The sequence below is a fragment of the Cetorhinus maximus genome, chromosome 21, assembly GCF_964194155.1.
Source record: "Cetorhinus maximus chromosome 21, sCetMax3.hap1.1, whole genome shotgun sequence".
NCBI lineage: Eukaryota > Metazoa > Chordata > Chondrichthyes > Lamniformes > Cetorhinidae > Cetorhinus > Cetorhinus maximus.
The window spans coordinates 1,654,040-1,667,735 of NC_135899.1; the positions used below are offsets into that span (position 1 = coordinate 1,654,040).

A 13,696-nucleotide genomic window follows, 5' to 3' on the forward strand; every position below is an offset into this window, starting at 1 on the left:
CACAAGTCAGGAGTGTGATGGAATACTCTCCACTTGCCTGGATGAGTGCAGCTCCCACAACACTGAAAAAGCTTGACACCATCCAGGACAAAGCAGCCCCGCTTGATTGGCACCCCATCCACAAACATTCACTCCCTCCACCACCGACACACAGTAGCAGCAGTGTGTACCATCTACACGATGCACTGCAGGAACTCACCAAGGCTCCTTCGACAGCACCATCCAAACCCATGACCACTACCACCTAGAAGGACAAGGGCAGCAGATAGATGGGAACACCACCACCTGGAAATTCCCACCAAGTCACTCACCATCCTGACTTGGAAATATATCGCCGTTCCTTCATTGTCGCTGGGTCAAAATCCTGGAACTCCCTCCCTAACAGCACTGTGGGTGTACCTACACCACATGGACTGCAACGGTTCAAGAAGGGAGCTCACCACCACCTTCTCAAGGGCAACTAGGGATGGGCAATAAATGCTGGCCCAGCCAGCGAAGCCCACATCCTGTGAATGAATAAAAAGAAACTAGCTTGACAAGAAAGGCTTCTGGCTTGGGAACTGGCACAGTGGCAAACGGTTCTCTTCTGGGGAATTCCTGAGCCTTCTCTTCTGGGGAATTCCTGAGCCTTTACTCGATGCCTTTCACCCAACTCATATTTCTCCCAAGACACCCAAAAACCGTATTCCAAACTCACTATTGCTTCAACTACAGAGCAAACAGATGAGTTTCCTAAACTCAGTCCTCCAGTAGCACCTCTGCTAAACTGATCGCTTTACTGACTTCTAACTGACTATTACTGACTACCTGACTATTCAGTCAACTACTGTCCCAATAGCCTTGTAATGGTTTCTTCTCAGAGAGCTGGAAATCCCTGTCTTCACTCTCTGATACACACTGAACCCTATCTTCTGTTTTTTTCTCTGTGTCTCTCTGGACCAATGTCACGAGGCAACAGTCAAGTTTTTTCTATGTAAGTGTTTTTAGTTTCCAAAATCACTGAACTTTTAACCTCTTGTGACCCATCTCTTTAACCTGTTAGCCAGGAATCTATCCAGGCTTCCAGGTACCAAGATTCACAAACAACCTAACTGAAACTGAAACCATTTTACCTTTCCTAACACACAAATACACAGTATATATTTTCAACTTAAAAGTTATATATTGTTCATGACACCTGCTTTTCCCTCCTTTTCACCCATTTTTATGCTGCTCATAAGTTTATATGTATCCCTGGTTTGGGTGGTCACCACAGACTACAGGTTCTAACCTGGTACCTTCCCCCCTCTGATTCAGGAACATACTGGGGGCTGCCTCAGCTTCAGCACAAGTGCCGAATATACACCTTCCCCTTTGGCGTTTTTGCCTGCCTTCTGCGGTTTACATTGTGCGATAAATGCATTGTGTTCACACTGTTCTGCTACATCTTTCCACAGAGGAGGAGAATGAGATTCACGCCCTGGATTTCTGCTCTGATGGGAATGTCTACGCTACAGCTGGCAAGGATCGTCACATCCGACTGTATGACAGCAGAACCAGCCAGGTGAGACCCCACTCGCTGCCAGAACCCAGGGGTTGGCAAATTCGGATGTTCCGTGTGCTTCCACTTCAGAGCTGTTCCCATCTTTCCCATCCGAGGGAAATATATCAGGAGGATCGAGGGCCGTAAAGAGGCTGGTCCGGTAATGGTTCAGCCTGTGGATCTCTGGGTTGGGGGAAACGTTTTCTTTAAGAGGTCCATTCTCTGCTGATAGAGAGGGTGACAGAGGTCAAGGCTATGGGATAGAATGTGTGGTCACGGGGAAAGAGCAGGGGCGTGGAACAGGTGGGACAGCTGTACCAGAAATCCAGTACAGGCGTGATGGGTCGAATGGCCCATTTCTATATTGTATGATCCTGTGATTTCAGGTACAGTGGCAGTGTTGAGCACTCCCCGACTGAGTGCAGCAGATCCAATTGTAAAGTCAATCGCTCCCCTCCTGTGGTCATCCCACATAAGCAATATCTATCAATAAGCTTTCTTGCACAGAGGGATCACTGCTCACCAGGACTAGAAAGCAGTGGGAACCGAAATCAGATACTTTGCCCCCCCCCTCCCCCACCCACCCGCGGACTCCTGGTACAGGTACTGAATTAAATTATAGTCCCTTGAGATTGCCTAATTTAGCAGGGAGTGCAATGGGAAGCTGTGAGCTGCATTCTGGCACTGCCCAGTTCACTGTTGACCATAGCATTCGGGGAGCTTACAATATCATCTTCGCACTATATTTGGGAAATATAGTGATTTATTCTGAGCTTAGTGTGTTTCTGTTCTGTGTGATCGGGAAGTTGGCAAAGTGTGTTAATCTCTTACACCTCCATTCCTCTACACCTCCATCCTCCACCGGGATGGTCTGAGGGCTCTCCGCTTCTTCCTCGAACAGAGGCCCGAACAATCCCCATCCACCACTACTCTCCTCCGTCTGGCTGAACTTGTTCTCTCACTGAACAATTTCTCCTTAAACTCCTCTCACTTCCTCCAAATAAAAGATGTGGCTATGGGTACCCGCATGGGCCCCAGCTATGCCTGTCTCTTTATGGGGTATGTGGAACATTCCTTGTTCCAGTCCTACTCCGGCCCCCTCCCACAGCTCTTTTTTCGGTACCTCAGACTGTGTTAATCTCTTATCTAGAAGGTGCTCGTCCCACTTTGGATCAGAGAGCTTAATTCCACGTTGGAATAATCATTATTTGCTCTCGAAATGGATGGAGGATTCTCAGATTAAATCTAAGGAAGGACTCCCATTGTTGCTGGTTTCAGCGAGTTAACATTGATGGTTACAGGTAAAGTGTTGGCTCGGGACTGAAGGGCAAAGGAGAAATTAATGACCAAGTCTCCCCTAACTCCACTGTATAATTGTTGTCAGTTGGAGCGATGAATGAATCTGAAACTGAACAGAATGGAGATTTTCCACCCAATACAGTGAAGGGTTGGGGAGGTAGGGGTAACAGAAACCCCTGGCTGGGTTTTATTCCCCACTCTGCTGTAGCTCCCAGCCTGATCCTGTCTTCCATGTTGTTTCCCGGCAGATAGTGAAAGTATTTGAAGCTCCCGACTTCAAGAGCAGTGACAATCTCACACTGATGAGTGGTCACTCACGCCGAATCTTTGCTCTGCGATTCCACCCAGATGAGTGCCACATCTTCCTGACCGGAGGCTGGGACAACTCCATCAAGGTACAGTTAAACACACTCCAATAACAGGAAGACAAGCTCCCAGGGAATAGCTGAACACATCAATAACAGCGGCGCTATTCATGGAATAAAATATCCTGCAAGAACATTATCAGGCACCGAGACATGTGAGGAGCTATTAGGACAGCAAATAAAGCTCAGTCAAAGAAGTAGGTTATAAGGAGCATCTTAAGGTAGAGAGGCAGAGAGGGTTAAGGAGGGAATTCCAGAACCTGGGACCCAGAAAACTGAAGGCACACCACTGATAATGGAGCAATTAAAATCGGGAATGCTCAAGAGGTCAGAATTAGGGAGCGCAGATATCTCTGAGGGTTGTGGGGCTGGAGGAAATTACAAAGATAGGGAGGGGGGGTGTGAGGCCATAGAGGGATTTAAAACTAAAGATGCGTATTTTAAAATCAAGACATTGCTGGACCGAGAACCAGTGTAGATCAGTGAGCAGAAGGAAGATCAGAGGCTCTCCTGTAACTGTAGTTCCCAAACTCGTCTCATCCACCTTATATATATATGTTAACGTTATATCTCCATTGAGATGGTTTCTTAGAGCAGCACATTCTGGAACCAAAATAGAGAACAGGTTATATTAGACTTGGTATTGCGTAACGTGACAGGATTAATAAATGATCTCAGAGTAAAGGTACCCCTAGGTAGCAGAGACCACAATATGATTGAATTTGACATCCGGCTTGAAAGGTTAGATAGTGGGCCTAAGACTAGTATTTTAAACTTCAGTAAGAGCAACTATGTGGGCATGAAAGCTGAGCTAGCTGAAGTGAACTGGGACATTAGGCTAGAGGATAGATCAATAAAGAACCAGTGGCAGACATTTAAGGGGATATTTCAGAATAAGTATATTATCACTAAAGAAAAATTCTAAGGGGAGGACCCACTATCGTGGTTAACTAAAGAAATTAAGGAAAGCATCAAACATAAGGAAAAGGCATATAACTGCGCAAAGAGTGGCAGGTCAGATGATTGGTCAGAATATAAAGAATGGCAGAGAATAACTAAAAGGTTAATCAGGAGAAAGAAATTAGAGTATGAGAGGAATCTAGCTAGAAAGGTAAAATGGAGTTTCTACAGGTATTTTAAAAAGGAAAAGAGTAAGTAAGGTGAGTGTTGGTCCTCTAGAGAGTGAGAATGGGGAGTTAATAGTAGAAAGTAAGGAAATGGTGGATGAAGTGAACAAATATTTTGCTTCTCTCTTCACCATCGAGGATACAAAAAACATTCCAGTAATGGCTGTAAATCAAGAGGTGGAAGGGAGAAGGGAACTTGGTGAAATTACAATCACTGGGGAAGTGGTACTGAGCAAACTGATGGAGCTGTGGGCTGACAAATCTCCGGGTCCAGATGGACTTCATCCTAGTGTCTTAAAAGAGGTGGCTAATGAGGGAGTAGATTTGTTGGTGTTAATTTTCCAAAATTCCCTAGATTCTGGAAAGGTTCCATCAGACTAGAAAGTAGCAAATATAAACCCTCTATTCAAGAAGGGAGGGAGGCAGGAAAGAGGAAACTATAGGCCAGTTAGCTTGACATCTGTCATGGGAAAGGTGTTAGAATCTGTCATTAAGGAGGTTATAGCTGGGCACTTAGAAAAGTTCAAGGTCATCAGGAAGAGCCAACATGGTTTTGTGAAAGGGAAATCATGTTTAACCAATTTATTAGAGTTCTTTGAAGGAGTAACTTAGACTGTGGTTAAAGGGAGCCTGTAGATGTTCTGCACTTGGATTTCCAGAATGCATTTGATAAGGTGCCACAGCAAAGGTTATTGCGGAAAATAAAAGCTCCTGGTGTAGGGGGTAACATATTAGCCTGGATAGAGGATTGGCTGGCAGAAAGCAGCGAGTATGCATAAATGGGTCTTTTTCTGATTGGCAGGATGTGACGAGTGGAATCCTGCAGGGCTCTGTGCTGGGGCCTCAACTTTTTACAATTTACATCAATGACTTAGATGAGGGGACCGAATGCATGGTAACTAAATTTGCAGATGACACAAAGATAAGTAGAAAAGTATGTTGTGAAGAGGACATGAGGAGGTTGCAGACAGATAGAGATAGGTTGAGTGAGTGGACAAAAATCTGGCAGATGGAGTATAATGTGGGAAATGTGAAGTTGTTCACTTTGGCAGGAAGAATAAAAAGCAGAGAATTACTTAAATGGAGAACGGCTGTGGAGTTGCAGAGGGATCTAGTGCATGAGTCACAAAAAGTTAGTATGCAGGTACAGCAAGTAATTGAGGAGGCCAATGGAATGCTATCGTTATTATGGAAGGAAGTTATGCTTTAGTTATACAGGACATTGATGAGACCGCATCTCGAAAACTGTGCAGTTTTGCCCTCCTTCTTTAAGGAAGGATGTGTTGGAGGAGTTTTACTAGATTGATACCTGGAATGAGTGGGTTGTCTTATGAGGAAAGGTTGGGCAGACTGGGCTTGTTTCCACTGGAGTTTAGAAGAGTGAGGGGTGATTTGATTGAAGTATACAAGATCCTGAATGGTCTTGACAAGGTGGACGTGGAAAGGATGTTTCCTCTTGTGGGTGAGTCCAGAACTAGGGGATACTGTTTAAAGATTAGGAGTCACCCTTTTAGGACAGAGATGAGGAGAATTTTTTCCTGTCAGAGGATTGTGCGACTTTGGAACTCTCTGCCTCAGAGGGTGGTGGAGGTGGGGTCATTGAATATTTTTAAGGCAGAGGTAGATAGATTCTTGCTAGGCAAGGGAATCAAAGGTTATCGGGGCTAGATGGGACTGTGGAATTTGAAACACAGGCAGATCAGCCATAATCTTAACGAATGGCGGGGCAGGCTCGAGGGGCCGAATGGCCTACTTCTGTTCTTATTTTGTATGTTTGTATGTTCAGGTTATATCTCCCCACCCCGCCCCATTCTTCCCATATACACCCACAGTATTCCTGCTCCAAACCCAGTGTCCATCTCTCCCCATAGTGCGAAACCTGACAGTTACAGATCACTTTTCTCCCGCTCCAGATATGGGACAAGCGAATGGAAAAGGAAGCTCGCAGGTTCATCAATGGCCCCCACATCTGTGGCCATGGCATTGACATCAGGGTAAGTAGCCAATATTAAAGGGGTCAACGCGTATTAGTGACTCCGTGTTTTGACATCTTGTTGTGACTTTTCACTGCTCTGCTAAATTTAACTCCTCACCAGGATTGAATTCCCTGGGAGCTAACAGCTACTCAAATGAGCTGCAGAATGAGCTTTACCAGGGCCGTCAACTATGGAGGGGGGTGGGTGGGTGGGATGGTGAAATGGTGAGCAGATGCTGTTCACATCAAACATTCACACATCACACACAGCCATCCAGCAGCTCTCAGTGATAGGGAGCCCTGGCGGGTGTTCCAGTGAGGCCAATTATTGAGCTCCTAATTCTGGCTGCAATACTCTAAAAACAGAAAATGCTGCAGAACTCTCATTGGGTCTGGTCAGGTGTAGAGAGACATAGCGAGAGAGAGAGAGAGAGAGACAGAGAAGTTCATGTTTCAGGCAGTGACTGCTGGCCAGAACTCACTGAGTTTTGCTTTCGACCATTCAGCTGTTTTCTCCAGCTTCTCAGTAAACACAGCCTGGTGCCTGAAGATGGGATGTGTGCGTCGCTCTCCCTCTCTTTTCCTCCCAGGGCCTGTCTCTGCAGGTTTGAAGGCAGCTCAGGGCTGTCAGTGCTCAGACACTCTCTAGCTAGCCTGGTGGATAAACCCAGTGACTCAGAGGGCCCACAAGGCTCTAGTCTGTGATGCTATTACAATCAAACACCTATTCACCTGTGAAGTGCATCTCTCAGTCAGTTTAGTTTTTTTAATTTATTGGTTCATGGGATGCGGGGATCACTGGCTGGGACAGCATTTATTACCCATCCCTAATTTCCCTTGAGAAGGTGGTGGTGAGTTGCCTTCTTGAACTGTTGCAGTCCATGTGGTGTAGTTACACCCACAGTGCTGTTAGGGAGGGAGTTCCAGGATTTTGACCCAGTGACAGTGAAGGAACGGCGATATATTTCCAAGTCAGGATGGTGAGTGACTTGGAGGGGAACTAGCAAGTAGTGGTGTCCCCATGGGTCTGCTGCCTTGTCCTTCTAGGTGGTAGGAAGTCATGAGTTTGGAAGGTGCTGCAGTGCATCTTGTAGATGATACACACTGCTGCTACTGTGCATCAGTGGTGGAGGGAGTGAATGTTTGTGGATGGGGTGCCAATCAAGCGGGGCTGCTTTGTCCTGGATGGTGTCGAGCTTCTTGAGTGTTGTGGGAGCTGCACTCATCCAGGCAAGTGGGGAGTATTCCATCACACTCCTGACTTGTGCTTTCTCGATGATGGTCAGGCTTTGGGGAGTCAGGAAGTGAGTTACTCGTCGCTGGATTCCTAGCCTCTGACCTGTTCTTGTAGCCACAGTATTTATATGGCTGGTCCAGTTCAGTTTCTGGTCAATGGTAACCCCCAGGATGTTGATAGTGGGGGATTCAGTGATGGTAATGCCATTGAATGTCAAGGGGCGATGGTTGGATTCTCTCTTGTTGGAGATGGTCATTGACTGACACTTGTGTGGTGTGAATGTTACTTGCCACTTGTCAGCTCAGGCCTGGATATTGTCCAGGTCTTGCTGCATTTGGACATGGGCTGCTTCAGTATCTGAGGAGTTGTGAATGGTGCTGAATATTGTGCAATCATCAGTGAACATCCCCACTTCTGACCTTATGATGGAAGGAAGGTCATTGATGAAGCAGCTGAAGATGGTTGGGCCGAGGACACTATCCTGAGGAGGTATTAGAGAAGCAGCAAGAGAGAGAGATGGAGAGGGACTGGAAAGGAAGAGAATGTGAGGTCAGGACAGTTTGAAAACCTGGTGTTATCAAATAGAACTAGAAGGTTTAATGCAATCCTGTGTGCACTTTCAGGATAACCAGATACTTACGGGGTCTTGGGCGGCTCATAACGCACTGAAACTCTGGGATTACCGAAGCCTGAGGCTGGAGAAGACAATTCCCTTTCCCCTCAGAAAGGGACAGAGCGAGTTTCTGTACACAGCAAAGTTCTGTAACAGTGAGGTTGTCATCGGAGGAGGGAGTGGTACCCACAGTGCACACGCCATCAACTACAAAAACAATCAGGTAAAGAACACAGTGATCGCAGATACCGGGCTCTGGCCCAGTGATCGCAGATACCAGGCTCTGGTCCAGTGATCGCAGATACCAGGCACTGGCCCAGTGATCGCAGATACCGGGCTCTGGCCCAGTGATCGCAGATACCAGGCTCTGGTCCAGTGATCGCAGATACCGGGCACTGGCCCAGTGATCGCAGATACCGGGCTCTGGCCCAGCGATCGCAGATACCGGGCTCTGGCCCAGTGATCGCAGATACCAGGCTCTGGTCCAGTGATCGCAGATACCGGGCACTGGCCCAGCGATCGCAGATACCGGGCCCTGGCCCAGTGAACACAGATACCGGGCCCTGGCCCAGTGAACACAGATACCGGGCACTGGCCCAGTGAACACAGATACCGGGCCCTGGTCCAGTGATCGCGGAGACCGGGCCCTGGCGCATTGAACACAGATACCGGGCCCTGGCCCAGTGATCGCAGATACCGGGCCCTGGCCCAGTGAACGTAGATACCGGACCCTGGCCCAGTGAACGCAGATACCGGGCACTGGCCCAGTGAACACAGATACCGGGCACTGGCCCAGTGAACGTAGATACCGGGCCCTGGCCCAGTGAACACAGATACCGGGCCCTGGCCCAGTGAACACAGATACCGGGCACTGGCCCAGTGATCGCAGATACCGGGCACTGGCCCAGTGATCGCAGATACCGGGCCCTGGCCCAGTGATCGCAGATACCGGGCCCTGGCCCAGTGATCGCAGATACCGGGCCCTGGCCCAGTGAACACAGATACCGGGCCCTGGCCCAGTGAACACAGATACCGGGCACTGGCACGGTGACCGCGGACTCAGCCTCAAAGGGACACAGCCAGAGACATGATCCACCACCTGGGGGACATTGCCAGAGGCACATGGCACTCCCAGAGGGGCACCGCATGGGTAACCCCTGGGGTAGCCTTTCCCTCCCAGAATGGGAGATCATTCTGGAGGTGCAGGTGACTCCTGGAAGATAACAATCTGGGCAGGATCAGCAAGGAGACAAAATGGGGGAAGGAGGGAGGACAGAACCTGAGGAGCAATACCCTTTAAATTAAATCTATCATCAGTATGTAAGTGCCAGTATAACGGGGTTAATCTGGTACTTCTCCTCCACAGGACCTTGGTGGGATCGCACTAGGCAGGAACACTGTACAGGCTGTGGATACTGTGCTTGATGGGCAGCTGATTGCAGTGGCTGGAATCAGTGGAAACCTGCACATGGCTACTCTCTATTAGTCTGGTGAATCCGGGTAGGTTTTCCACTTGTCTACTTCTACCTGCTGAACCCTGTCTACCCATGGTGAGTGTTAGGGTGGGGGCTGTGTGGAGTGACCAACTGACAGTTCATTACCAGGAGCCACAGAATTTCCTGAAGACCTGGTCCAGGGCACCTGATCCTGATCCTGCACTGCAAGAGTGGAAAATGTCCCTGCACCTTTCAAGAAGGCTGCAATAGTTGGAATTCTACTTTGCAGGATTCGCCTTCAGAAATTGAGGTGCGTCTCCGCCCTGTCCAGTCCCACAGCCTCTGGGGAAACAGTGCTGTAATCTGTTGATGTAACATTGTCAGTGTGAATTCAGCAAATACCTTAAAATTTGGCACAATAACCATTACCAGACTTGGTGACGGAAAGAGCTATTAAAGCACAGGAGAAATTGTTTTTACAGATTAGAACTCGTCTATGTCCAAGTCATGGATAGTGATGTACTGAAGAAGTGATGGCATCATGTTAAAAAACTGAAATGGGGTTTTCACATTATTCATGGGAACTTTCACTGAACTTAATATGGCCTCCCCCACCATAACTGGCCCCCCCACCCACAATACGGCCACTCCCACTCGCAATACGGTCACTTCCAGCCACAACCAATACGGTCACTCCCACCCACAACCAATACGGTCACTCCCACCCACAATACGGCCACTCCCACCCACAACCAATAGGGTCACTCCCACCCACAACCAATACGGCCACTCCCACACACAACCAATACGGCCACTCCCACCCGCAACCAATACGGTCACTCCCACCCACAATACAGCCACTCCCAGCCACAACCAATACAGTCACTCCCACCCGCAACCAATACGGCCGCTCCCACCCACAGCCAATACGGTCGCTCCCACCCACAACCAATATGGTCACTCCCACCCACAATACGGTCACTTCCACCCACAACCAATACGGTCACTCCCACCCACAATACAGCCACTCCCAGCCACAACCAATACAGTCACTCCCACCCGCAACCAATATGGCCGCTCCCACCCACAGCCAATACGGTCGCTCCCACCCACAACCAATATGGTCACTCCCACCCACAATACGGTCACTTCCACCCACAACCAATACGGCCACTCCCACCCACAATACGGTCACTTCCACCCACAACCAATACGGTCACTCCCACCCGCAACCAATACGGTCACTCCCACCCACAATACCGCCACTCCCACCCACAGCCAATACGGTCACTCCCACCCACAACCAATACGGCCACTCCCACCCACAACCAATACGGTCACTCCCACCCGCAACCAATACGGTCACTCCCACCCACAATACAGCCACTCCCACCCACAACCAATAAAGTCACTCCCACCCGCAACCAATATGGCCACTCACACCCACAACCAATACGGTCACTCCCACCCACAACCAATACGGTCACTCCCACCCACAACCAATACGGTCACTCCCACCCACAACCAATACGGTCACTCCCACCCACAACCAATACGGTCACTCCCACCCACAACCAATACAGCCACTCCCACCCACAACCAATAGGGTCACTCCCACCCACAACCAATACGGTCACTCCCACCCACAACCAATACGGTCACTCCCACCCACAACCAATACAGCCACTCCCACCCACAACCAATAGGGTCACTCCCACCCACAACCAATACAGTCACTCCCACCCACAACCAATGCAGTCACTCCCACCCGCAACCAATACGGCCGCTCCCACCCACAGCCAATACGGTCACTCCCACCCACAACCAATATGGTCACTCCCACCCACAACCAATACGGCCACTCCCACCCACAACCAATACGGCCACTCCCAGCCACAATACGGCCACTCCCACCCACAACCAATACAGTCACTCCCACCCACAACCAATACGACCACTCACACCCACAACCAATACGGTCACTCCCACCCACAACCAATACGGTCACACCCACCCACAACCAATATGGTCACTCCCACCCACAACCAATACGGTCACTCCCACCCACAACCAATATGGCCACTCCCACCCACAACCAATATGGTCACTCCCACCCACAATACAGCCACTCCCACCCACAACCAATACAGTCACTCCCACCCGCAACCAATATGGCCACTCCCACCCACAGCCAATACGGTCACTCCCACCCACAGCCAATACGGTCACTCCCACCCACAACCAATACGGCCACTCCCACCCACAATACGGTCACTTCCACCCACAACCAATACAGTCACTCCCACCCGCAACCCATACGGTCACTCCCACCCACAATACAGCCACTCCCACCCACAGCCAATACGGTCACTCCCACCCACAACCAATACGGTCACTCCCACCCACAACCAACACAGCCACTCCCACCCACAACCAATATGGTCACTCCCACCCACAACCAATACAGCCACTCCCACCCACAACCAGTACAGTCACTCCCACCCGCAACCAATACGGCCGCTCCCACCCACAGCCAATACGGTCACTCCCACCCACAACCAATACGGTCACTCCCACCCACAACCAATACGGTCACTCCCACCCACAACCAATACAGCCACTCCCACCCACAACCAATACGGTCACTCCCACCCACAACCAATACAGCCACTCCCACCCACAACCAATACGGCCGCTCCCACCCACAGCCAATACGGTCACTCCCACCCACAACCAATACGGTCACTCCCACCCACAACCAATACGGCCACTCCCACCCACAACCAATACGGCCACTCCCAGCCACAATACGGCCACTCCCACTCACAACCAATACGGTCACTCCCAGCCACAACCAATACGGTCACTCCCAGCCACAACCAATACGGTCACTCCCAGCCACAATATGGCCACTCCCACCCACAACCAATACGGTCACTCCCAGCCACAACAAATACGGTCACTCCCAGCCACAATATGGCCACTCTCACCCACAACCAATACGGTCACTCCCAGCCACAACCAATACGGCCACTCCCAGCCACAATACGGCCACTCCCACCCACAACCAATACAGTCACTCCCACCCACAGCCAATACGGTCACTCCCACCCACAACCAATACGGCCACTCCCACCCACAGCCAATACGGTCACTCCCACCCACAACCAATACAGTCACTCCCACCCACAGCCAATACGGTCACTCCTACCCACAGCCAATACGGTCACTCCCACCCACAACCAATACAGTCACTCCCACCCACAACCAATACAGTCACTCCCACCCACAACCAATACGGTCACTCCCAGCCACAATATGGCCACTCCCACCCACAACCAATACGGTCACTCCCAGCCACAACCAATACGGTCACTCCCAGCCACAATATGGCCACTCTCACCCACAACCAATACGGTCACTCCCAGCCACAACCAATACGGCCACTCCCAGCCACAATACGGCCACTCCCACCCACAACCAATACAGTCACTCCCACCCACAGCCAATACGGTCACTCCCACCCACAACCAATACGGCCACTCCCACCCACAGCCAATATGGTCACTCCCACCCACAACCAATACAGTCACTCCCACCCACAGCCAATATGGTCACTCCCACCCACAACCAATACGGTCACTCCCACCCACAACCAATACAGTCACTCCCACCCACAACCAATACAGTCACTCCCACCCACAACCAATACGGTCACTCCAAGCCACAATATGGCCACTCCCACCCACAACCAATACGGTCACTCCCAGCCACAACCAATACGGTCACTCCCAGCCACAATATGGCCACTCTCACCCACAACCAATACGGTCACTCCCAGCCACAACCAATACGGCCACTCCCAGCCACAATACGGCCACTCCCACCCACAACCAATACAGTCACTCCCACCCACAGCCAATACGGTCACTCCCACCCACAACCAATACGGCCACCCCCACCCACAGCCAATATGGTCACTCCCACCCACAACCAATACAGTCACTCCCACCCACAGCCAATACGGTCACTCCCACCCACAACCAATACAGTCACTCCCACCCACAGCCAATACGGTCACTCCCACCCACAACCAAGTCACTCCCACCCACAACCAATACA

At 50.2% G+C, this 13,696-nt stretch overlaps 1 protein-coding gene across 1 annotated transcript in view; it reads left to right on the forward strand.

Annotated features, from left to right (window-relative positions):
• The window catches only part of LOC144695487 (uncharacterized), a 37,542-nt gene that overhangs the window by 17,554 nt on the left and 6,292 nt on the right, over window positions 1-13,696 (forward strand). Inside the window, exons 5-9 of the mRNA XM_078566366.1 lie at window positions 1,437-1,543; window positions 3,070-3,216; window positions 6,227-6,307; window positions 8,149-8,361; window positions 9,505-9,638. Coding sequence (XP_078422492.1) covers window positions 1,437-1,543; window positions 3,070-3,216; window positions 6,227-6,307; window positions 8,149-8,361; window positions 9,505-9,624 — 668 coding nt within the window. The 3' untranslated portion in view covers window positions 9,625-9,638. The remainder of the gene's footprint in view (window positions 1-1,436; window positions 1,544-3,069; window positions 3,217-6,226; window positions 6,308-8,148; window positions 8,362-9,504; window positions 9,639-13,696) is intronic.